We start from the raw sequence: 25,221 nt of genomic DNA, 5'->3' as shown, positions 1-25,221 counted from the left end.
TCTAGATTTATAATGGGGATTTGTTTAAAATCTTCTTGTTATAGTTTTTTACGTAAAATTCAGTAATATGGGGCGGATTTTTTTCCAAATGGGATATTTTCTGGTAAACGGGCCAATTTGAAGGGAATACCATGTTCATTGTTTAACACATTCACTGCCGGTCACGCCACTGTGACGTGCTCGGCTATATACGCTCTGTGTCGACCACACCATAGGTGAGTCGGCACAGTCGGAGTTAAGTAGTCGGCACTTGCTTTATAGCTATCAGACTTCATCGACACTGCGAGAAGGTTTATTGTCTCAAATTTCATATCGGTTCGAAAGTCATAATTTTGTTTTGTAAGTAATTAACAGTGTTTGATTATGGCTTCTGGTAATAACCCTGTTCCGTCTGGCGTTAAAAAAAGAAGAACAGAATTCGACTTGAAGAAGCCTTTAACGCATGAAGAATTACGACAAATACTGGAAGAATCTAATGATGACAGCTTTGATGATTATCAGTCGAGTGGAAGCGAGTACGCCGACGATGAAGATTTATGGATTTGACGGATTCGGGTTGTGAATCACAGCATTCTAACCATGAAGATACTGATATCGCTGCTGAGGAACAGGTACCGATATTTACTAATCAAAATAATTATGTATGGGACGATCCACTTCTGATCAAACAAAATATCATTTTTACGGGAAATTGTGGATTATTAGTTCAACATTTAGGCAATAATCCGATAGATTATTTAAATCTTTCGGCAGATGACACATTTTTTTAACTTATCGTTAATGAAACAAATAGGTATGCTGAAGAAATTTTCGAAAAAGAGAAATCTAGAATAACGGAGTGGAAACCAATTACTATAGGGGAATTGCGTATATTTTTTGGTTTGGTTTTACATATGGGAACAATTAAAATTAATGAAATAAATGATTACTGAAATAAACGCAATTGTTCAATCTTACTTGCATCAATAACTATATGGGAAGAAATCGTTTCCTGTTAATCTTACGTTGCCTACATTTTGTAAAAAATCCAGGTGTTGGAGATACATTTCCTCAAGATCGATTATATAAATTGAGACCGATTGTCGATTACTTCAACCAAAAAATGTCTCAAATATATTATCCGTCAAAAAATTTATGCATTGATGAATCAATGGTTTTGTGGAGAGGCCGACTGCAGTTCAGGTAGTATATAAAGAGCAAACGGCATAAGTACGGGGTGAAACTTTATGTTCTGGCTATACCTAACGGATTTACTCTAAAAATAGCTGTGTTTACTGAAGCAAAAGTTCAATATAGTGAAAGGGGGCATAGCTCAGACGTTGTTTTTCAACTAATGGAGACATATCTGTAAAAAGGTCATTCTTTATTCATGGACAATTTCTACAATAGTTACACATTGTCGGTTGCCCTTTTCGAAAGGAAGACTTATTGCAAAGGAACATTACAACTGAATCATAAAAGAAATTCTCATGAAGTTTTAAGTTCTAAACTCAATAGAGGTGAAATAATTCTAAAGTGTAATGACAGTTCTGATGTTGTTATGGGAAAGTGGCGTGATAAAAGGGATGTTTCATTTATTACTACAGAGTATTCTGGTGATTTCGTGACGGTTTCGAACAGGAGAGGCATTGAAAAAGAAAAGCCTGAGTCCATTGCACAATATAATGAAAATACGTCGGGTGTAGATTGTAAAGATCAAATGTTGGCTTACATCCCATGTGAGCGTAAAAGCTTACGGTGGTACAAAAAAATATTAATCCACTTTTTTCAAGTAATGCTCATAAATTCTCATTTTTTAATCAATGCGTATTCAGATCAAAGAAAAAAATTTATATGATTTTCGTTTGGCCATTATTGAGGAACTTTTGGAGGGAGCCCAAATATTAATCCACTTTTTTCAAGTAATGCTCATAAATTCTCATTTTTTAATCAATGCGTATTCAGGTCAAAGAAAAAATTTATATGATTTTCATTTGGCCATTATTGAGGAACTTCTAGAGGGAGCCCAAACTAAAATTTGTCCCAAAAAAACTATAAGAGCAAATGAATCACACCATTTGCCGTCAAAATTTGAACAAACGGTTGACCATAAACGAGCTCGAAAAAAGACTGTAGAGGGTGTAAAACTCAAAACAAGAGATAGATGACTCGTAGATGTAATCTATGAGTTGGTCAACCAGGATTATGTTTACACCTTGTTTTAAAATGTGACGTTCAAAATAATCTTGTATTTTATATTTTTAATTTTATTTTATGTACAATTTAGTTTTTATGTTCAAATTTTGTTTTGTTTAACTGTTTTATTTTTATTTAAACATTTCTGTCTGACTTGAATTATTCTACCCTAAAATACAATATAAGTAACTAAAACACAACTCGGCACCTAACATGCAATTCTTTGTTCGGTGTCGACTACGCCACGTATGCGTGATGACGTAATTTGATAATTATACCCCAATTATCAACTAGATATTATTCAATTAAAAAACTATTATACAAAAGAAGCTAAAATACTAAAAATATGCTAACGGCACCTGAGGGTCCATTCAAATTTTATACCGGCAGTGAACGTGTTAACAAATTGTCTATTACTAACTCGAGACTAATCATGTGTAATAATGTTTTTTTTTTAGTTTAGCCATCCTATAGTACTGACAGTGCTATACCGCAAATAAAGGGAATATAATAATATTAAGCACCCCATTTAAGATATATAAAGGATAACGAATTTTTGTTGTTACTAACTAGAGAAAAAATAAAACTTATTTAAATATTCTTTTTATTTAGGTATAGTCAAAATTTATATTGGTGTTATATTTTTGCTTTTTTTTATCATACCCAATGATTTATTGCCATATATACAACTTTCCAAATTATGAGGAGCCTTTCTTTTCCTGGAAGGTAAATGTCCGAAAGTGTTATAGCTGTGTGGCCATAAAGCCTTTATGGTAAGTCGAGATCCTGCTGGCCGACCCGCTCTTACTTGTAAAGTTCACTTATTTTTTTGCTCTACTTCACTGTAACTTCCAAAAGTGTAGAAAGCAGAAACCAAACCTGTCTCGGTGTTTGTGGAAATATAGTGGGATTTAATTTAGCTCCATTTTTTTTTCAGTCAAAGAGATTTTCTAATTGAGTTAATTCTTGAAAAAAGAGTTTTAGGTTCTTCAGAATCAGCATCATTTCCATGGTCTTCCGCGAGTGATATATTATATTTTTGTGTCCCAGATATTTCTGGAAGAGTTTGCATATTGCTGTCTAAACTCTTTTTCAATGAGCAAAATCATTCTGGTGGTGGATGAATACCATTAGCTATATATAGCGTATCCCTCTTGGTAATTATACATACCAAATTGTATGCAATTTTTATATCATTTTCATGTGAGAATGTTGTGGCAGGTGAATGTTTACATATTTTTCTTGAGCAGCTTGGTAGTCTGGTTGTAGCCTGGGCTACAGGTACCGTTCGCGTCATAAAAAACTGGTACAACTCTTATTACCGAAAATCATGTTTTTCAAGTTGTGTAAGTTGATCTTGTCACATGTGTCATTCTAATTTCTAGGGCACTGTTGCCAGTTCAACGAAAATATTATATGAAATCAGCTAAAAGCAGGGCTCTGTGACAGACCGCCAGTTTTGAGTATTCTAAAAACTAAAACATCGAGCATTCTCGATCCGTCAGTCACATTAAATTTGTTTAAACATGCAATCCTAAAAAATTCTCATATTAATTTTGTAATTTTTCATTATCTCAATTAAGTACTCATACCTTGATTTGTATTTTATTATAATTTATGAAAATATTTCAATTCAAATATAGTGATAGATAAAATCAATCTAGACATAACTTTAAATTATTATATTAAAACATTACAGTGAGGTATTGGATCTGTCACTTTATAATCTACGTTGGATAAAGTATAATGTTAGTTTTTGTTAATGTTATCATTCATATAATAAATAATAAATTAATTTTGGTAGTTGGCCTGTGACTAAACTTATTAATACAAAATACAGTTCGTGTTCGCTAGGTAATTAAAGTAAAATATTAGAATTAGATACAGTAGATATGTTCCCTGTGCCCATAATCTAGGTTTAAAGATCCTTCAAATATTTTGGATATTAGCTGAACCCTATATCTGGTTATTAAATTTATTAAATACGGTTTTTTATTGTTAATGATAAAAATAATACCTATCTAATAATAACTTTATTTTTTTTTAATTAGATTTAGTGCAATTCCGTTATCTGTGATGGCAACAGCGAATTAATTCACGAACCACTGTATCCAGTCTGAACCCAGGTTTACATTGGGAAAAAAAAGTGTACCAGTTTTATATGACGGGAAGTGTACATACACCTCTAATGTCTACTGTTTGTTCTTCCTGTAAACTTTATATACGTCTGGTGTATTACATTACTCCTCTACAGAAAAGTCATTCCTTCTTTTAAATACAAGCATTTTGTTAAGGAGAGATCTAGAACATCTTCCATTGCTAAAATACGTTTCTCTCTGTTTCAAGTACAATTCATAAAGAGTTATGATAAAATCTACTACTTAATTGTGTAAGATTTAAAGCCAATGTTCTTTAGTATACAATCTCTTAAAATTCTGAATACTATTTCAATAGCAATAGAAAATAAAAAAAACATAAAACGTAAAAATTTCAAGGTACGGTGACTCGTAAATGACGTTTAAATTAGGACCAATCGGAGGTTCGTATTTATTTTCCTATGCCATACGTTGTGGGATCGGCGAATATGCGATTCGTTCTCATTTACCCGGACGGTCTCTTTTCTTGGTCCAGCTGGTATTTCATCATATATGGTGTAATTCAATTATTAATGTTCAACTTTCTTTTGAAAAAAATTTAGCACTTTAACTTTCTCATCTGTTTAGGCCTTCGCGATATCAAGAGATCCAAGTGTGTATCTATATTCTGCCTCTTTTAAATGTGCAAATTTTTTACGTTGATGTTACTTTTTTTAATCTTCTTTGGTTGCCTTTACTTTAGCTGCAAACATATTACAATTATCGCAAATGTTTACCTCTGAAGGTTTAAAACTTAAAATAAATTTTAAATATTTATTTAATTGTTAAATATTTCACGATATAACCAAAGTTTAGCTTGATTGATTAATAGAATTTATGTAACATGTAAGTCAGCCCTAAATAGCTTTTTTTAACTTTCACGGTTGTAGTGACATTCTTATTTCGGAAAAAATTAAATAGTATGGTACAATTGCTCCAAAAAAGTCTAACCCCGATATCCAAAGTAAAAGTTTTCCTCGAACATTAAATTGTTCTATATGGTCCATATATTCTTCACTAAAAAGTTATATTATTTTGAGCGTCGGGTTAGTGGTGGGGGTAGATAGAGAAAAGTCGATAAATTAATAGTTTTTTACGTTTTTCGTCAATATTTCTAAAACTGTGCGGTATAACGTGAACAGTGTTTTATACAAAAATATTCTACATTAAATTGGAAACAAAAAAGGTACTATGCACACTACTTCTAAAACAAATAAATACGAAGTATTAAAACATTAAAACACCTAAACTCTCTTCCTTATCAACGGTGGTTATAGGAAAATGAAAACGTAAACTGTGATAAAGCGGTTGAAGTCAAAACCCTGGCATTAAATCATATTGAAAACAAAACATGCAATGAGATACACTTAAAAAGGAAATTACTTATTAAGTCCCTACCCTCTATAACCAGGTCGACTACATTAACGCCACCATGGTACAACCATGTAAACCTAAACACTCTGTTACATCGGATGGTTTGCTCAGTAAGGAGCGATGAGAGACATACTCATTACGGAACAGCGTCTGTTGTAATTGATGGATATCAGCAAGGAAATACAAAAGATGAAGAACACCTACGCAGTGCACGTTCTAGACTTAAAGTAAAAGTTGAAGACTCAATGTATAGTCTATGTCTGTAATCTATTCAATCTATGTAAATATAAACCAGAGTGAAGTTTAGCTAACGCTAACAACAAAATGGGACTTATTTCACTTCTTACAGTACACTTGCAAATATGTGGTTGTACAGTTCATCAATCATTGGGTGACGCTGACTTGACGGCGACTGATCTTGTGTAATTGGTAATAACACGGACTTACTAGTTTTGTTGACTGTCCACGCATCATAAGAAAATAAATTCAGCAAGGCATTGGGAATATGAAGGATGTGTTCCCTACAATATACGCATTTACAGAATGTGACACGGTATCGGCTATCTATAAGAAAGAACTAAGTCTTCAACGACCCCAAAGCTGACCAAAGTGAAGTAGCTGACACCGGAAAGCATTTCCCTCTTGCGATGTTTGGTGCCAGGAACATGAAAGATCTAGATTGTTTTCGATATCAGTCTTACTTGAAGGCTATTGCAAAGCAGCCTATACATTCTTTGCTCAAGTTTGCACTATCCTCCACTTCAGCAGCTTTCAGCCAGAATTTATTCAGAACCCACCACCAAGTACAGCAGTGGCTGAATGAGAAGAAGAAGCCGTGTGAGTGGGGTTGGAAGAAAATTAACGAACACCTGACACAAATTACAACAGTACTTGCTGCAGCTCCCGAGAAATTACTTTTCCTCATAATGAGTACTTGCAAAGACGAATGCATCCATAACTGTCAGTGTAGAAACAGTGGTCTAAACTACTCAAGCATATGCACCAATTGCTTAGGCCTAGGATGTGATAATAGGGGCACAACCATTACAAACGAAGATGTAGAAGGGGAGGATGTTGTATTTGAAGAGGACTGATAAATACGTTTACTCGAACTGATGAAAAGTTTACTTAATATCATTATTTTGCCAAAAATGTTTTTAAAATTAAAAATTATTTTGTTGGAATTTACTGTTGGACATATATTCATGCGACATTGTCCACAGAAAGTTCAGAGTAAGTTTCTCCTTGCCACAGGTTTATATGGCCTAGGCTGTGGAAACCTCTTTACACTTAAAAACTAGCGCCCCTTAAGAAGGTGGTGAGGTTTACGTTTCTTCAAGAGCTTATCACTTACATACCACTGGCCACGGAAATAGCAAATTACATTTACAAAACACAATCCTGTTAAAAAAATTAGTTTCCACAGTAATAATATTATTATTTGCCCAAAAAATATAAAAAATATGGAAAACCTAAACTTGTTCATCCTCCGTAACTCCGGAACCGTTGATTTTAGAACAATTATGCATTTGACCTTTCTTCTTTTAAATTTGACGTAGAAAATTTTTGTATTAAACCTTTTTTACGCTAAACAGCATAGTTTCCGAAATATTTGCGAAAAACATAAGAAATGACTAATTTATCGACTTCTCCCCCGCTGCCCCCTCCCCCAACTTGAAGCTCGAAAAGTAGTGTCCCTACGATCTTGGTCGGCTCTTTCTCTTTCTTGGCATTTGGATAAAGCCTTAACTACTTGTTGTGAGACATTAACTTAGAAGTATTATCTTACAAATTACAGTACTTACGCCATCAATTGTAAAGGAATACACTAATGTGTTGAATCTTAACTTCACCTGGCCTTAATATTTGTCATACTGTAGATCCCGTTTGATCCCAAGATAACATAAATCGCTCTTTACATTATTGTTATTTTTTTGTGCCAATAAAACGTGAATATTTCTTGCTCTTTTTCTTCAAATATTTTCGAATTGCATTTTCTTTGACAAGATGTTCTACATGCCGACTTCAATTTCTTGTAAAGAACATCTTTACCCTTTTTACTTAGATAAGCCTCTCCAACAGCATATTTTCATTTATTTCATTTGTAGTTTTGTTAAACACTTCGTTTTTCTAGTAGATTATTTCGATTTCCTTCATTGGCTCCTATTTTGTTGGATGTTGAACTTAGTGTAGCAAAGAACAGTCCATATACTTGGACCACCTTCTGATAATGACGGTAAACTTCTTATAGGAATACTTTATTAATATCACTATCGCTCAGATAACTTTCAGCACTTAAAAAATTGACTTGATTTTCAAACTAATGTGGTATACTACTAGTGTTGTTCTCTTTTTCTACATCTTGATCATGCCTATTGTTAAGTTCTTGTTCATTTAAATCACACCAGTTTCGTCTGCACCTAATAAATAAATAACCAACAATTCTGTAAATTCAAGTCACAGTTGTCACAAATTTAAAAAGACAAACATCAGATAGAATTCACGAAATTCTAATTTATAAGCACGTACTGTCTCTATGTCTAGAATATCGTATTATATTACATATTGATTACATAGACATATAATACAACATAGACCGATTCTTGCAATACAGTCGCGTTCCCCCAATACGACAGAGAAAACTGACGCAAAGCAGTCCCTGCATCTCTGTCTAATGGGCCTGGTTTATCGACCACGTTACCTTCTCAGTGGTCATTGTGGTCACGTGGTAATATATTCGTTATATCCTTCCCTTTCAGTTAACGTTTACCACGGTCCAATGGGACCAATAACAAAGGAGATATGATGTAATGCCCTTTGGCAATGGCTCAATGTGTGTTATTTCGGTCTCAGCATATTCGCTATTACCTCTTCTTTCCAATGATGTACACGTCACGATCCGACGAACAATTCTATCTTCACCACAAAACACTTAAAAAATATTTGAATCATCAATATGTAGAATGAATTAGCAATAAATCATCCGTATCGTTTCAAGAACAAAATATAATTGAAATTAATTAGGCGGTAATTCGAACCTAGCTATATACATATTTACGAAAAAAAATTATGTTTAATAAACTTTATTTTAGGAGCTATATTATTATAACATTTTAATGTTATATATTATTTTGTTTCAGAGCACATCGCTAATGGTGTTTCCCTTTATACCAGCGTCAAACTTCTTCTTCCCAGTTGGTTTCGTTATAGCAGAAAGAGTCCTTTACATGCCTTCGATGGGTTTCTGTATGCTAGTGGGATATGGTTTCCACGTTTTATCTCAGAAAAGACACAAGAAACTCTTTTATTTCCTTATGTGTCTGCTGCTTGCATCTCACGCAGGAAAGACTTATTTAAGGAATTGGGATTGGGAAAATGAGTATTCAATATTTATGAGTGGACTCAGGGTAAACCAGAGAAATGCCAAGTTATTTAATAACGTGGGTCATGCACTGGAAAGTCAAGGAAATTTTGAAGATGCCTTGAAATTTTTCAAGACTGCTGTTAGTGTACAAGAAGACGACGTGGGTAAGTTTCATTTTAAGTAGATTTTGTGATATATTTCAATAATCGGACACAACAAACAATTAATTCATTTAATCAGTATTCTATTCCAAATATATCTCAATTACAGACACTTTAAATCAAATGTTTAAATTTAATCTCAGGGTTCCTTTTTGAGTTCTTTCGGCTGTCAAAGCCATATTCGAAGCTATGGTAAAATATTAAGTATCCTACTAGAAGCGAACGACAAATGGATGGCGTTCTAACGACGTAATGATGACGTCATCGTAGGTACGATTATTAAAAATGAAAGGAGAACTAAATATTATATATATATATATATATATATATATATATATATATATATATATATATATATATATATATATATATATATATATATATATATAGTAAACTCTTAAATATTGGGGAAATCTGCAAGAAAGACTCTAATGTGTATCAATTGTTTCGCCGAACGTTTTCGCCAAAGAGAATTAATTTGGCTTCTTCAGCTTCTTCAGGGCTGAAAGAGAATAAATTATAATTAGCTACCATATATTATCTATTAAAACATTATTGATCTTACCGTAACTTAGAATTGTAGAGTAAGAATATTAAAAAACTTTGCTAGTAACATAGTGGTGTTTTTTGTTACTATGTGCAAAAAAAAAAGTTTTTTTATAAGGTTTGAAATGTATGGTAGCTTTGAACTTGACACGTAAAGGCTTACCCAAGGTTAATCGAAAAACCCAATGTAACTACATTTAAAAGGAGGTAATTCTTTGAATTGTCGGCAATAACTAAATTTTTGATTTTCAGACAGTTAAAAGTGAGGTTCTGTTTGAGCCAGAACGCAAGCTCTGACAACTTCATTAGTTCGTATGAATCTTTATGCCGTTAAGGTTCATTGGTAAGAAACGAATGAATTTAAATCCCAGTAAAGGGAAATATTATTTTGATTTTCTTTATTTAATTATATTATATTGTTCATGTACTATTGAATCTTATTGAGATGTATCTAAGAAAAGTAAGGGAATGTTATATATGTTTTGTTAATGAAAATTAATTATAATTAATTTTCATTAACAAAAAATATATAACATTCCCTTGCTTTTCTTTAAATTATGGAAAATTACACAATAGATATCCTTGATCTGCAAGAAATGAAATAATAAAAATAGGAAAGAGCACGCTGTTCAAGAGTTGGGGTACCAAGAGATATTTTGGATTCATGGTATCAAAGAAAGTCAAAGCAGCTGTAGATTTTCAACCAATATCAGATCGAATATCTTACTTAAGAGATGAAAAGTATTAAAAAATCCATTGGTTTTTTCGTCGAGAAGATTTGACGTAACACAAAAATCTGGCCAATTGTTGACCTACCTGGCCTAAAACCGCTTTGGTGTTCACTAGGTTCTTCTACGTATGTATATAAACGGCTGTATAGGGTATTAGATAACATTTTATATATTGTGTTCAGAAGAGTTATACCCCTATAATTTTTACATTCCAAAACCATTTGTGCAGTGGGCATATGATCCGCAGTTCACCATTCCGCTGGCGTTTGATCCTCTTCGCAGATTTTAACTACTATATTGTCAATTGTGAATTGTAGTTTATAAGACGTGATTGCGTCTCTCATGTTCAATACTAAAGGAGTTTCTACGTGGGAATGCTGTCTTTGTCTCTGGAGCGACGTATAATTTTCAACTTCTGTACCAAGTAGTTCTTTAAAGTTCCCACCTGCACTCACCTGCTTTGTACTATTTCACTGGTACTAATTATATGTCCACTTTTATCCCTACACAATCTATCTACCATGATATCTGTTTCAGGTTAATCAATAAGAATGTTTAATGCTATCTCTAAAATTTTATTTAAAATAAACAAGTAGTTTAAAAAGAAAGATGCATTCATACAACGAAATGCAGAACATGAGCTCATTACGAAATTTAAAAATGCTGCATTCATTTCTAAGCACCGTTTCAACTTTTCACAACTGTGCCTAATTATACCGATTATGTGTAGAACATCCCTCGTACCGTTCACAGGCCGCTCTCATTTATATACATACGCCATATGACGTAATTTATGATGCTATACCCGAAACGATGAAGCGTAAAACTTTTGACTATTATAAACGACCTTTCTCAAATTAATACAATTCCACATAAATCTTGCGACATCTACTGAAACACTAAATCGTTAGATGTTATACCGTGTTACCAAGTTGTCACTCCATTTAATAGGGAATAGAACATGAATACAGCGGGACCTCTGTAAGAGCATGATGGCAATAATGGTTGAGGGATCGGGAGGATTAATATTATTGTGCAGTTGGTATAGATGATAGTAATATTTGTAATCAATATTGAAAGGTATTATTTGTGTTTGTAAACTAACGGATGCGCTTTGGATGGATCCGTATTGTGATAACTTTGTCATAGAAATTGTCCGTCAACATGTTGATTCATTATTATGCGGATACTATCAGCTTCCTCATTATTCATTTTTTATTTACTATTCGTTGTGTTAGTTTTTTATCTTTTGATTTTGACGTTGGTATCAGCTCTTAACCCATTTAGGCCCACTTGTAGAAAACATTATAAAACCAATGATTTTTATTAAATATATATTTAATTAAACACAAATAAAGATAATTTAAAAGCTACATGAAGACAACAAAATTACACGTCGATTTTTTTTAACGTTGCGTTAACGCAATTATTTTATTTATCGTATGGCAATTACAACACATTTAGAACAAATACACAAACACTAGTAATATAGGTATTTGACAAACTTTAAATAGTTACAAACATCAAGTGTATTTATATAATCAATTGACTCTGAAGTTGCAAACAGGAAGTCTTCAGGGCTACCATTGTAGGATCTTGAGGGACACTCTTTAATAATGTGGTCGATGGTTTGGTTCTCCCCACAGTCACATTGAAGATACGGGTTCTTTACCCATTTATGTAGCATGTATGCACATCCGTCATGTCTGGTTCGGATCCTATTTAGAGTGGACCATGTTTTGCGTGGAAGATCAAAACCTGGTGGCTTGTGGGTAATGCAGGGCATGTTATTTTGCCATTCGTTCCATTCTTGGGACCATGCATTCGTGATGTTGAACTCCTCATGTATCATTCTTGCCGTTTTCATTGGTGGTTTTCTAGAACGGAGACGGGTATTTCGTGCATCCTCGGTATCTTGGTGGATCGGCAGGTTTATATTGTTCATGATCTTTTTGTATTCACGTGTAAGTGCGTCGACTCGTCGTAAATGTGGAGGTGGGATGTGACTTAATACTGGAAGCCATTGGGTGGGAGTTGATTTAATTGTACCAGCTATCATCCTCATAGTGCAGCTGATTGTCGACCTTTTTTACGTGTGGACTGTGTAGCCAGACTGGAGCACAATATTCAGCGGTCGAGAAAACAAGGGCTAAGGCAGTAGAGCGGAGAGTGGAAACCGATGCTCCCCAGGTGGTACCGCAGAGATTCTGTATAATGTTATTTCTTGTACTCAACTTTTGGGCAGTTTTTGTTAAATGCTCTTTAAATGATAGCGCTCTGTCTAGTGGTACGCCCAGGTACTTCGGTGTTTTATTGTGGGTAAGTGTGGTATTTTCAAACCGTATGTTGAGTTCCTTTCCAGCAAGTTTATTGTTCAGGTGAAATCAACTAACTTCTGTTTTGGATGCATTTGGTTGAAGTCGCCACTTGCGAAAATATTTGCCCAATGTATATAAGTCTGCCGTCATAACTTCTTCAGACGTTTCTAGTATTCTGCATCGTGTAGCGAGGGCCCAGTCATCGGCGTATCCGAACTTTCTTGACTGTGTTTCCGGCATATCTGCTAGGTATAAGCTAAATAGTAGTGGAGAGAGCACTGACCCCTGTGGTAGGCCATTCTTAAGTTTCTTTGGTAGGCTGATATCTGTGCCCATCACTACTTGAAACATTCGGTCGTTGAGCATGCTATCTATTAGGCGTGCTATTGGTTTACAGGGGATTGCACGGAGAATTTTGTATATAAGGCCCTCTCTCCATACTGTATCGTAAGCTGCTGAGAGATCAATAAATGCCGCTGAAGTTTTAAGTCTTCTTTGGAAACCCACTTCGATGTAGGTGGTGAGTGACATTACCTGGTCTGCACAGCTTCGTTCTGGTCGAAAACCCGCTTGTTCGACTGGGATCGCCTGGAACAATTCTGTACTGATTCTATTATATATAAGCCTCTCTAATAGTTTGTAGATGGCAGAGAGAAGCGCAATTGGTCTGTAGTTTTTTAGGTTGTCGGTGGGTTTTCCTGGCTTTAGTATGGCTATTATCTTAGAGCGCTTTAGTTCTTGTGGAATATTTCCAGTTACCATGATGTCTGTGAAAAATCGAGCCAGCCAAACTTTTGTATACTTGCCACAATTTATTAGGAATTCAGGGTGAATATTATCAAATCCTGGTGCCTTTGCTGGCTTAACGTCTTTAAGAGCCTTTGATATGTCTTCGCTGGTGAAGGGGAGGGAATGCTCCGTTTCTGTGGCTACGTGTTTTAAAGTTTTAAGTTCTCTCTTTACGAAAATGGTGTGTGCTTTATCCTTTGGTGCCCTGGATGTTTTTACTATATGTGTTGCTACGGCATCTGGCTTTACGGCTGCCTCTCGGCGTTTCGTGCGGACACCACTCACTAATTTTCTCAGTAATGACCATGCCTGTCTGCTTGATTTCTAGAAGTTTAGACTTTTCACTGTTTCGGTCCACTTTTGGCTTCTAGCGGCGTCTAGGCTGTACAGTAGTTCATCCGCTATTTCTTGGTCGCCAGTTTCAAGAAAGCTCTGATATAATTCCTCGCTATTTTCCGACCAGCCAGGGATATATTCTTTGCGATAGCCTCTTGGTATGTGTTTTTGGCTACACTTAGGACGGCACCAACAAATCTGTGGTAGTTTTTGATATTAGGTGTAATCCACCCTAGGCATTTATCCAGATGCGCAGAGAAGTCAGTCCAGTTGGCCTTTTTAAAATTCCATCTTGGACGTGGGATAGAACTAATTAAAGGGATTTGCGTCCCTACTTCTATTAGTTAACGCAATATTGGGACTATACGTATAACATAAAAATATTTTTATTTTCACTTGTGGTAGTCTTTACAACAATGTGGATGCAATTGTATATTACATTTTTTACACATAAAAATAGTTGTACTTTTACATAGCCTACAACGCGTTCTACAGTTTTCATTATTGCATTCAATCATGTGGTCCACATTATCCAAACGCGAGGTAGATAGTAAGGATGAATTAGATCCACGAACAGATTTTGTGCTACTTTTGTTAACAATAACAAGGCTTCGCACAAAATCTGACCTAAAATCTAACTGCGAAATTGGATTTTCCTCATGTACAATTCTGTAGAGTTTCCAGGCATTAACGACAGCAGAGTCTAACATGTTTATAAATAACGGCCACCACCATTTTTTGCCACGGATATTAATTATATAATTAGCCACTCCATTTTCATGTAAGTCCACTTCTCCCATGTATTTATTATATTTAGCTATCATGTTGGGTTGTGGGATAGCGATATCTTTTCTAACCTTACGATTGTATTGTTTTACGGGAAGCACAGGCTCTACTGGATCACAATGGTTGCCACCGTCACCACAGAATTATCATTCCAACGCACCACACTTATTTTATTAGTTTGATCGTAGCGACCATCCACAGTGCCGCGATCTTTTTTTCCAATGGATTTTGTGTTCTCCAACGGATAATTTAGCAGCCTATTTCCGCGTATTGGTCCGGTGGCAAAGTATCCAAAAAATACAGTCGTATTGATATTCGATACGACCGATAAACCGAGCATACGCAAGACACAATAACAAAAACCACGTGTTTATTAGGTGAGTCAGGTTTACACAAGAAATTAGTGTCTTCTATGTATTATTCTTATTGTCCCATAGTTGCGTTAACGCAACGCTATATTCAAAATCCTGAAACGAAATTATTTTCTAAAAACAAATAAATTTTACGTTTCGAGAATTATTACTTTCTGTCCCGAAGCCATGAAAATATCCTATGAATGATAAAATAATACAATACCTAAATATTTTAAAGCATTTTTTGAGAATGTACGTCACTTGTATTAATTTCTATAATTATTTTGCTATTGTTAACGCTATTTCGAATTATATTTTTTTGCGTCGAAATTTTTTTTCTGAATTGTTAAATTTTTCATAACACAATACTATCCGCAATTTTTCTCAAAACCAAATATTTCTTCTTTTATATTTGTCAATCTTTCAAAACAAAAACACTTATCCACTATTTGTTTGTGCATTGACTATTGTTTTTAGATATTTTTTATTTTGTATTGTGGTGATTGTTTTAGGATCTGCTTCGATTCCTTCCTATCCTCGTCATGGTTTTTCAATTTCGTAATCTTATGACTCATAAGTCGTTTTCCACCTGGTCCTTAAATCTTCCTCTGGCCTCTTCTCCTCACTCCATAGGTCTTTGGTTATAAATGTGTTTGACGGTTCCATTTGGTTTATTTTCTCTGTGAACTAGCCACCGCAGCCTATTTATTTTGATGAACCTACCAATACTAGGTTCACTATAAAGGCGGTAAAGCTCAAATTTATAGCGGCTATGCCATAATCCGTTTTCCTGTACGCTTTTATAAATATTTCTGAGGATTTTACGTTTAAAACATTCTAAACGTTCGTCATCGCTTTTTGCCATCGTCCAAGTTTCTGAAGCGTAAGAAGAGTTCTGTATATCAATATTTTCGTTCCTTTTGTGACTATGTTTGATGTTAAAAGATTCTTTAATACATAGTACGCTATATTTGTTAGATATATACGTCTGTTAATTTCTGCAGTGACTGTATTACTTTGGTTGATTAGTAAGCCTAAGTATATAAGCTATCTTACTCCTTCGAAAGTATATATTCCAACTGCTAGATCTTTTTAGTAATTAGCAAAGAGCAAAAATCGCGGTTTTTGCTAGTTGCTTATTATTTGTCACCTTTATATACTTAGTTTTACCAGTATTAACGTGTAGCTCCATTCTTTTTGCTGCTGCTTTCAATGTTGTGAACGATTTGACCAGATTCGCCTTTCTTCTTGCTACGGTATAGATGTAATCCGCTTATGTTAATATTTGTAAACTCCTATTAATAATGATTTCTCTTGTTGTTATTCCAGATTCTCTAATAGCTTTGTCTAGGGCAATATTGAATAGAAGGCATGATAGGCTATATCCCTGTCGAAGTCCTATTTGTGTCTGGAAAATTCTTGATACTTCGGCACTCTAACCGTGTACTCGACTGTTAAATGGGTTGCTTTCGCCACTTTCAGTAAATGTATTGGATTATTGAATTTTTGCATGTCTTTGTACAGTGCTTTTTTCTCTACACTGCCATAGGCACAGCTTTATTCCAGAAACAAATGGTGAGAATCAAGTCCATACTCATATGTTTTTTCCAAAGCTTGTCTTAGAAGGAATATTTGATGGTTAGTTGATTTTGATTTGCGAAAGCTACACTGGAATTGCATATTTTCAAAATATGTAATAAATGAAATAAATCATTTCTACTAGCCTACTACTATGTTTGCTGCCCTCGTCTTGCACATACGTCTATTATGTCGCTGAAATGTCTTGCGTCGACCACTACATGGTCGACTTGATTTACAGTATTCCAATCAGGACTTCCCCATGTTCCCTTATGTATATCTTTGTGCATATAGTATGTGCTGGCAACTATCATGTTCATTGCGGCGGTTAAGTGTATCAGGCGAGTTCTGTTGTAGTTCGACTGTTCGTGTACACTGTGGTTTCCATAGTTGGAGCGTGTTCACTCTTCTTACCTATCGTTGCATTAAAGTCTAGTAATACCCCTGCGTCATTTCTAGGACAGCCTTGTTAATACTTCCAGTTGTTTCTAATTTTTTTTCTTCATCCTACTTCTCCTCGGTTGGTACATGAGGATTTATTATTGAATATTTAAAGAATTTACCTCTAATTCTTATTTTGAATATTCTTCTGTTGATAGGTTGGAAGCATATTATAAGGTGTAATTGTAACTCTTTTATTGGCTATGAAGCCCGTCCCTAATTTATGATCTGTCGAGTGGCTGCTTAAATATATCGTGAAATTTCTTTTTTCAAAAATTTTGTTTCTCAACCAATTCTTTTTCTGAAGTGCAATTTTATAGCTTCAATATACACTCTGGACCAAAATTAACCGGCCACCTTAAAAATGGGTAATTTTTAATGTCTTATATCTCCTAAACCTAATGTCCGATTTAAGAGATTTTTTTAATATGTTATAGCCTTATTCCTTGACAATATAGTTATAATAATGGTTGCTAAATAGGTAAATTTTCATTGTATACCGGGTGTACGAATTAAACTGTGTTTTTTTCTTAAAGTTTGCATCACCCTGTGGAATATTCTAGCATTTATAAAATATTGAAATTAAAACCTAACTATAGCCTCATGTTTTCTCAACATTTTGTTTTTTGATTCATTCGCTTATGTTGGATAATACAAAAGTTAGGTAGTTTAATAACTAGCCATGTTTTTCATCAATACAGACGATTTAACTCACCAGCAAAATTAACCCCACCACCTTTATTATTGTTTTGTTTACATTAATTGTAACATTTTGTTTCCTAAATTTGTGTCATCGAAGGATTTTTGACATATAGTCGTTGTACGACATTGTTGCAAATCTGTTTCCGTGTTAATAACAATTCTTGAACAATTTGTAATTAAATTAAATTTGTAATTAAAATTGTTATTTTATATCATTGTGAGCGAATATTGTTTAAGTTGAAATTTTAGTGCTTATTTATTGTTTGTGATTTTAAAAATGCCACTCGTTCCAACTGATGCTGCTAGAGCAGTGGCTTTAGTTGATGCTGGGTACAGTCAACGTCATATCGCTGGTATACTCGATGTACCCAGAACTACGATACAAGATGCCATCAGACAATTTCGGGAGACAGGATCGTATAACTGCAGGCCAGGTCAAGGCCGAAAACGATGCACTTCTGTTCGAGATGATCGCTTCATTGTCACTAAAGTATTAAGAAATCGTTTTTCCACCGCTCCTTAAGCTCGTAGGTTTCTTCTTGAGGTGAGAAACGTTATTGGTAGTAGAAAAACGATTAGAAGAAGACTGTCAGATATAAACTTTAGAGTTTTTCGTCCAGTTGGCGCACCATAACTGCTCCTACAACACCGTAGGGCTAGACTTCATTTTTCGCGAGAATATGCTAACTGGACTATGGCGGAATGGAAGAATATACTGTTCTCAGATGAGAGCAGAATAGCCCTAAAAGGTCCAGATGGACGCCAACGTGTCTATAGGTATCAAAATAAAGGTTTGCCACATGCGCTATAACCGAAACAGTGACTTACCGAGGAGGGTCAATAATGATTTGAAGAATACTGATCTTGTTGTGTTCGGTAGAGGTAGTGTGAATGCCCAAGTATACGTGCAAGAAGTTCTCCAAGACCATCTCATGCCTTTGGTCCATTCATTGGTGATAACTTCAGACTAGTGCATGACAATTCACGTTGTCATACAGCAAGATCTACCCGTGAGTACTTTAATGAGGTCGGGATTCAAGTTCTACCATGGCCAGCACACTTAATCAATTAGACGTAATCAATTAGACTTTGATTTCCAAAATATTGTTAATTTGAATTTTCGTTGAAGCTTTTATTCACTGGATTTTTACTGTAACAAATGACTTTTTTTCAAAAAGATTATTTTTTTCTCTCCTGTGGAGATAAAAATTGATAAAAAACATGTCTAGTTGTTAAAGCACCTAACTTTTGTATTATCCAACATAAGCGAATCAATCGAAAAACGGAATGTTGAGAAAGCATGGGGCTATAGTTACGATTTAATTTTAATATTTTATAAATGCTACAATATTCCACAGGGTGATTCAAACTTTAAAAAAAAACACAGTTTAACTCGTACACACGGTATACAATGAAAATTTACCTATTTAGCGACAATATTTTTATAGAGATTTTGTCAAGGAATAAGGCTATAACATATTAAAAAAATCATTTAAATCGGACAACAGAATTAGGAGAATAAGAAATCAAAAATTTCAAATCAAAAAAAATTTGTTTGGTTTTAATTTATTTAGAATTAAATAAATTAAAATCAAACAAAAATGTCATTTATGTAGATATGTTAAAAAAATTTAAATTTTTACTTATAGTTGTAAGTGTTGAAATATTCACTTTGTTAACATATGAATATTTATTCTAATTACTAATTATACAGTTTTCTCCTGAAGAAGTCACAAAACCGTGACGAAATATTATTGAGACATAGAACAAATCGAGTTTTATTTCCTACAGACCGATTGCTGATGCTATAAATCAATATTTAAAACAGTACGGTCAAAAATAATTTGAAAAACATATTTTTTCATATATATATATATATATATATATATATATATATATATATATATATATATATATATATATATATATTAATATGATATCAAGAATTTATTTTAATTTTAAAACTTTACAAAAATATATATAAAATATTATTTAAATTTTTGATTTATGATTTATATCACACCTTTCAATTTTGTTATCTCAGGTTTTACTCCTGCTTCAATATCTATACTTTACAGCTGATGGGTTAGGTCCAAAGAATAACGGAATAAAACAACATAATATGATATGAAAATAATGTAATAAAATAAACTGATTAAAATACTTCCAAAAATTATTAGCATACAATGTTTATCAAACAAAATTCGTTCTACGTACGTGAACCTTCAATAATGCATGGATAATATAATACAATTACAATCTAAAATCCAGCTTATTATTCTACATAAACAAATCAAGTAATATTCAGTGTCCTTTCTAATGCAATTTTGGTATATCGATTGTACCAAGAAAAATTTGTATGAATTATCTAATTCTCTCCACAGCTCCGTGTTCCCTCTCAGAACAAATTTGATCTCGTTCGACTATCGACAACTTATTCACACGTTATTAATATGATATAATATTATTTGACCCAAAATTCTCAAATTGAATATATTATGAATGTTTCTCTCGTTGAAACGCTTCCTCTGCCTTGAGTTGTCCAATTCCTCGTTCTATGCAAAATTACCTATCAGTTCTCAGCAGCCTCCTATGTAATTGGCAATATTAAACAACATATTGCAATTTAGTGTCTTCAATGCTCTCCTTCGAATGCACGTACCTTTCCAATGATGCCAGCCTCTTTTATCCAGCCAACCAGAAATACCTACAAACTTTCCTAATTCATATTATTTCTACAAGGACACTTAATTTCTACTGGGTATTTACAGATTCCGACAAACCATTTACTTATTAACCGTTTACTTATTAACTATTTTTATTGTCCTGTTCATGGCGCAAACCTGGATTACGGAACACTTTATGGCTTATGGGAAAAAACCATCGTTAAGTTCTATTGATTGTACCCGCACTATCCACTTGTTATATTTATACAAAAGATTATTTATGACTAAGCTAAGATTACCTTTGGTTAATTCCAGCCAGTTCGGAGTATTTTTACTTTCTATAATTTCTGAAATATTGATTTCATCGTACATTTAATATTTTTACTCTTCAATTTTGAATACCACAACAATATATATATATATATATATATATATATATATATATATATATATATATATATATACATATAATAAAACTCAAAAGAAACCTGATTTGTATTGTCTGAGCCAAGTGAAAAGAACTTCAATATCGATGAAAATTGTGAGTCGAAGTAATTAAAAACCGAACGTTGCATTGAAAGAACCTAACAACTAATAGAAATATTTTTGTTTTGTGCTAATATTAAGTCCTGCGTAGTTTTACAGTGAATAACTTCTACAAATTTAAATCCTTCCGTAGATATTTCCGTTCATTTATCTGTATAAAATCTGCGGACGTGTTCGGGCATTAATCGATGTGATTTTTAATATTCATGAAGATTTATTTAAAAAACGTAAGTGCAATTAGAAATCAATAATTCATATCAGTGAATATTTAATATTAAATCAGTATGAATTAACGACGGGGAAATAAAAGGAATTTGTAAGTGAAATTATAGGTAAGCAAGGGTGCGCAGTTAAACAAGTCACTTGTGATACAGTCCCTTGTATACATGATTTCGGAGATAAAAATAGTTAATTAAATGTTGCAGTACTTACGATGAAAATAAACAGTTTTTCTTATATTTCTTATATATATGTATATATATATATATATATATATATATATGTATATATATATATATATATATATATATATATATATATATAAAGGCGGTGGAAGGAAAAGTGATGTAAGTCATCTGAGCATCTTTTGAGATACATCTACGTAAAATTTATAAACATGCTTGTGGTATTTTTTTATTTAATAAGAACATATGTAACTTTAATATCATTTTTGTACAAATAAAACTATATTAGGGGTAGTTTTTAAGGGGTGAAATGACTTACACCACTTTTGCTTTAAGAGTTTAAGGAGAATGTACAGATAGCAAAACATGTTTATTGTTTTTACATTAGAAAATCAAAAATGAATTCACTAGCTTATTAGTCCTTATTTTCTTCTACATTCAGGAAGTGGTCCAGCTTCGTCATTAACTTCATCAAATGATATAAGATTTCTAAAATAGGAGTAGTGGACTAGATTAATATATGATATTAAATCACACATATCCCGTTTTTTTTCTGGCATGGTCTGGCTGACTGGCCGAGGTGTTGTGTACAGACAATCCAGTTGAAGGTTTTTCATTGTTGGTCTTCCCTTCTGCTTGCTTCGAAGGATATTAATTTGTGAATAGCAAACATCTTGATTTAATGTTTCTTTATAGATTAGTGAAAATGGCTCATCTTTTTTGACTATAATCTACTGCATTTTTAACCATGGCACTGATTGGTTATGCGTATTGGTTTCTTCTTTTGTAATTGATTTAGTGAGTTGTGTCAGATCTTTAAAGTCTTCTCTAAGCATTTTTGTGAAAATGAAAGCTTTTTTCTTTATACACCGAACTTTGACTGAAAACCAATCTTCAGGCACATAAATCTGTTTACCTTTAGAGTAAATTTCAATTGAACCAAAGTCTGAGTCGTTTGGTAAGTATGAGTGTCCGCTTACCGTAAACTTGTGATTAACTATTTTGATACTATTATTTTTACTTTGACCTAACTGTAACAAGGCCAAAGCAAAATTCCAGTTTCTACTTTGGCCGGTGCAGCTGTCACTGTACAGTACAACATGTTTTGAATTGGCTATACGTAAATCTATGTGCTTTGTTACACAGGCACTCATTTCCGGAGATCCTCTCGAAGCTGTTATTTCATCCCATACATACATATACACACACTAAGTCAGATGACAGCTCATGGCAGCCCAAGTTGTAAACGTAAATGTATTACGTTTATAGTATGAGATAGATGTTGTTAGTTTTTGGGAAAGCTAGGGCTTTCTCTAGGTCAATCATCAGTCTCTGCCTTTTCTGTATAATTTTTCATGGAAGTGCGTGCAAGCTCGGCCTTTCTAAGATAAAATTCATTCTCTACTTCAATCTGTCTTGTATCAGTTTTGTGGGACATGAAAATGAAGATTGTACTCATTATTGAATGTACGGCGATACGGTATCGTCATCCATTGTATTCAAAAATCACAACCCTAAAATACTAAATAGTTGCCTTAGGAATGAAGGAATAGTGATGTAAGTCTGACTTGCACCACTATTCCCGCTACTACTACAGATACTTTGTTTCAAGTTTGTGCTGCGATCTGTGAGAAAATAGAAGAGGTATGGCTTACACCACTGTTGCTTCTGATAGATTTAAATATGGAGATTTTGAATATGCAATTATCTCTATTGTATGAAAAAGTGACTTACACCACTTTTCCTTTCACCACCTCATATATGCAACCTCAACGGAGCCTTTACGAAAACTTTTTTAATATATCCGTAAAATAGTTTCGAAACACAACACATTATCAGATGTCGCTATTGTGTCCGTTTCGAAGTCATTTTAATGTTGCTTCTTAAAGACAGGAAAGATTTATTTTTCACGTTGAGAACGCCTATGAATAGCTGTTGTGATGAGCCTTATTAAGGCGAAATACGTATAAACAGATACGTAGACGGTTTGTACGTGAAATCAAATCTTCACTGTCTTTTTCATTTCATTTTTTTAATACAATTTAATACAAAATTCCGAATATGGTCCGATCCATGCACTTAACTTAGAAGTTATTTTTCTAAACAAACGTCTAAAACTTTTTAAAATGTATATTCTTTGCTTGTCGGCATACGCAACAAAACTAAACTCTAATACAGTAACCGATTGTACAGCTGGTAATTGTTTATTAAACAAGGGACAAGTGTTAGATATTTTCGCATAATTAAGCCTTAAGTCTCGATCACGTACATTTTCCTAGAAATCTATTATAAACAAACCATTGATATTTGATCAGTGGCGCACCTAGAATTTTTCTGTGGGGGGCTTCGGTTGGGGGAATTTTTTTTATGCTACTTCCATTTTGAGTCCTTAAATAATTTTTGAGTAACAGTGTCGGAATAGTGTCCTGGGTGGGGGGTTGGTGTTTTAACCCCCAAAACCCCCCTGGGTGCGCCACTGTATTTGATTATTGATCCAAAAGTTTGTTATAGAAAGGTTTAGTAATAGTAGTATGAATAATATCATGAGTAGTAGCATACAATTTACAAAAAAGTCACAAATAGGAGGAATTTACGAAATCATGCAAAATGTACAAAAATACCTAGAATAGGCTACTAGGCAAAAAAAGGTATTTTACCTATAATCCGAGCTTTACATATAACGTAGTATCACTAATGCTAGGCGTAGGCATTGATAATATACATTTGTAGGAATTTCACAAATAAAAGGCAGATAAGTAAAAGGCAGATAAGATATAATTGTCGAAAGTTCCATATCCATGGAGGATCCATCATCTACATCAAAACTGATATTAAATTCAAAACATTAGATGTCTCTAACTTTAGTGAAAAAATGGTGTGTGAGTGCTGTGCGATTTCTCTGTTTATAGCCAATAGGAAAATTTGTGTTATTAGTGTTTATCGTTCGCCATCAGGAGAAGTTCAGAGTTTTCTGTGTAAATTACATAATATATTGGAACTATGCAGTAAGTCATATCATGATATTTATATTTGTGGGGATCTAAACATTGATTATCTTGTCATGTCTAATAATAAGCAATCTTTTAACGAGTTTTTAGTAAGTTATAATCTGAGAGTCACATCTGAGGCTCCTACAAGAGTTTTCGTAGATAAAGTAGGTAAAACATCATCTACAAAATTGGATTACATATTGACAAATATCGAACCACATCTTTATAAATCAAATGTGTTCGAGGGTCACTTCAGTGACCATAAAGTATTTTCACTTAGTGTAAATTTGCAAGCCAATAAAGTATCGAAAAAAGATAAAAAACCCATCAGTTACAGGGATATGTCAGATGAAAATATGCTGATGTTTAAAGCAGGGATTTCTTCTACAGTTTTTGATGAAGTTTATTCACAATTGAATGCTGAATATGCCACAAATTCATTTGTTAGCATTTTAGATTACAATCTAAATTTATATTGTCCAATAAAAACACGGTATAAAGCACACAAAACAAATAAGGCTACATGGGTAACAAATGAGGTAAGACACGCTAGTGAAAAACTAAAAAATCTACACTGGATAGCAAAAAATATAGGGAGTCTCGAGTCTCAAGATACCTATAAACAGGCAAAAAAAGAATATAATTCTCTATTAATAAATACTAAAAAAAACTTTCATAGTGACTTAATTAATCAATCTTACAATATACCAAAAACAATTTGGAATTTAGTAAACAGTGAAACTGGTAGGCAAAAGAACAGGTCTGATATTATTCTACATTATGATAATAAAATTCTTGTGATATTGCTAATTCGTTTGCCTCATAT

At 33.5% G+C, this 25,221-nt stretch overlaps 1 protein-coding gene across 1 annotated transcript in view; it reads left to right on the top strand.

The window, feature by feature from the left end:
- Window positions 1–25,221, top strand: part of LOC140439834 (protein O-mannosyl-transferase Tmtc3-like) — a 636,225-nt gene that overhangs the window by 407,423 nt on the left and 203,581 nt on the right. The window contains exon 7 of the mRNA XM_072529987.1: window positions 8,825–9,212. Within this exon, the coding sequence (XP_072386088.1) occupies window positions 8,825–9,212 (388 nt within the window). The remainder of the gene's footprint in view (window positions 1–8,824; window positions 9,213–25,221) is intronic.

This window comes from Diabrotica undecimpunctata, chromosome 4, assembly GCF_040954645.1.
Source record: "Diabrotica undecimpunctata isolate CICGRU chromosome 4, icDiaUnde3, whole genome shotgun sequence".
Classification (NCBI taxonomy): domain Eukaryota; kingdom Metazoa; phylum Arthropoda; class Insecta; order Coleoptera; family Chrysomelidae; genus Diabrotica; species Diabrotica undecimpunctata.
The sequence above is the reverse complement of the archived record's forward strand: the minus strand, read 5'-3'. Positions and strand labels throughout refer to the sequence as shown.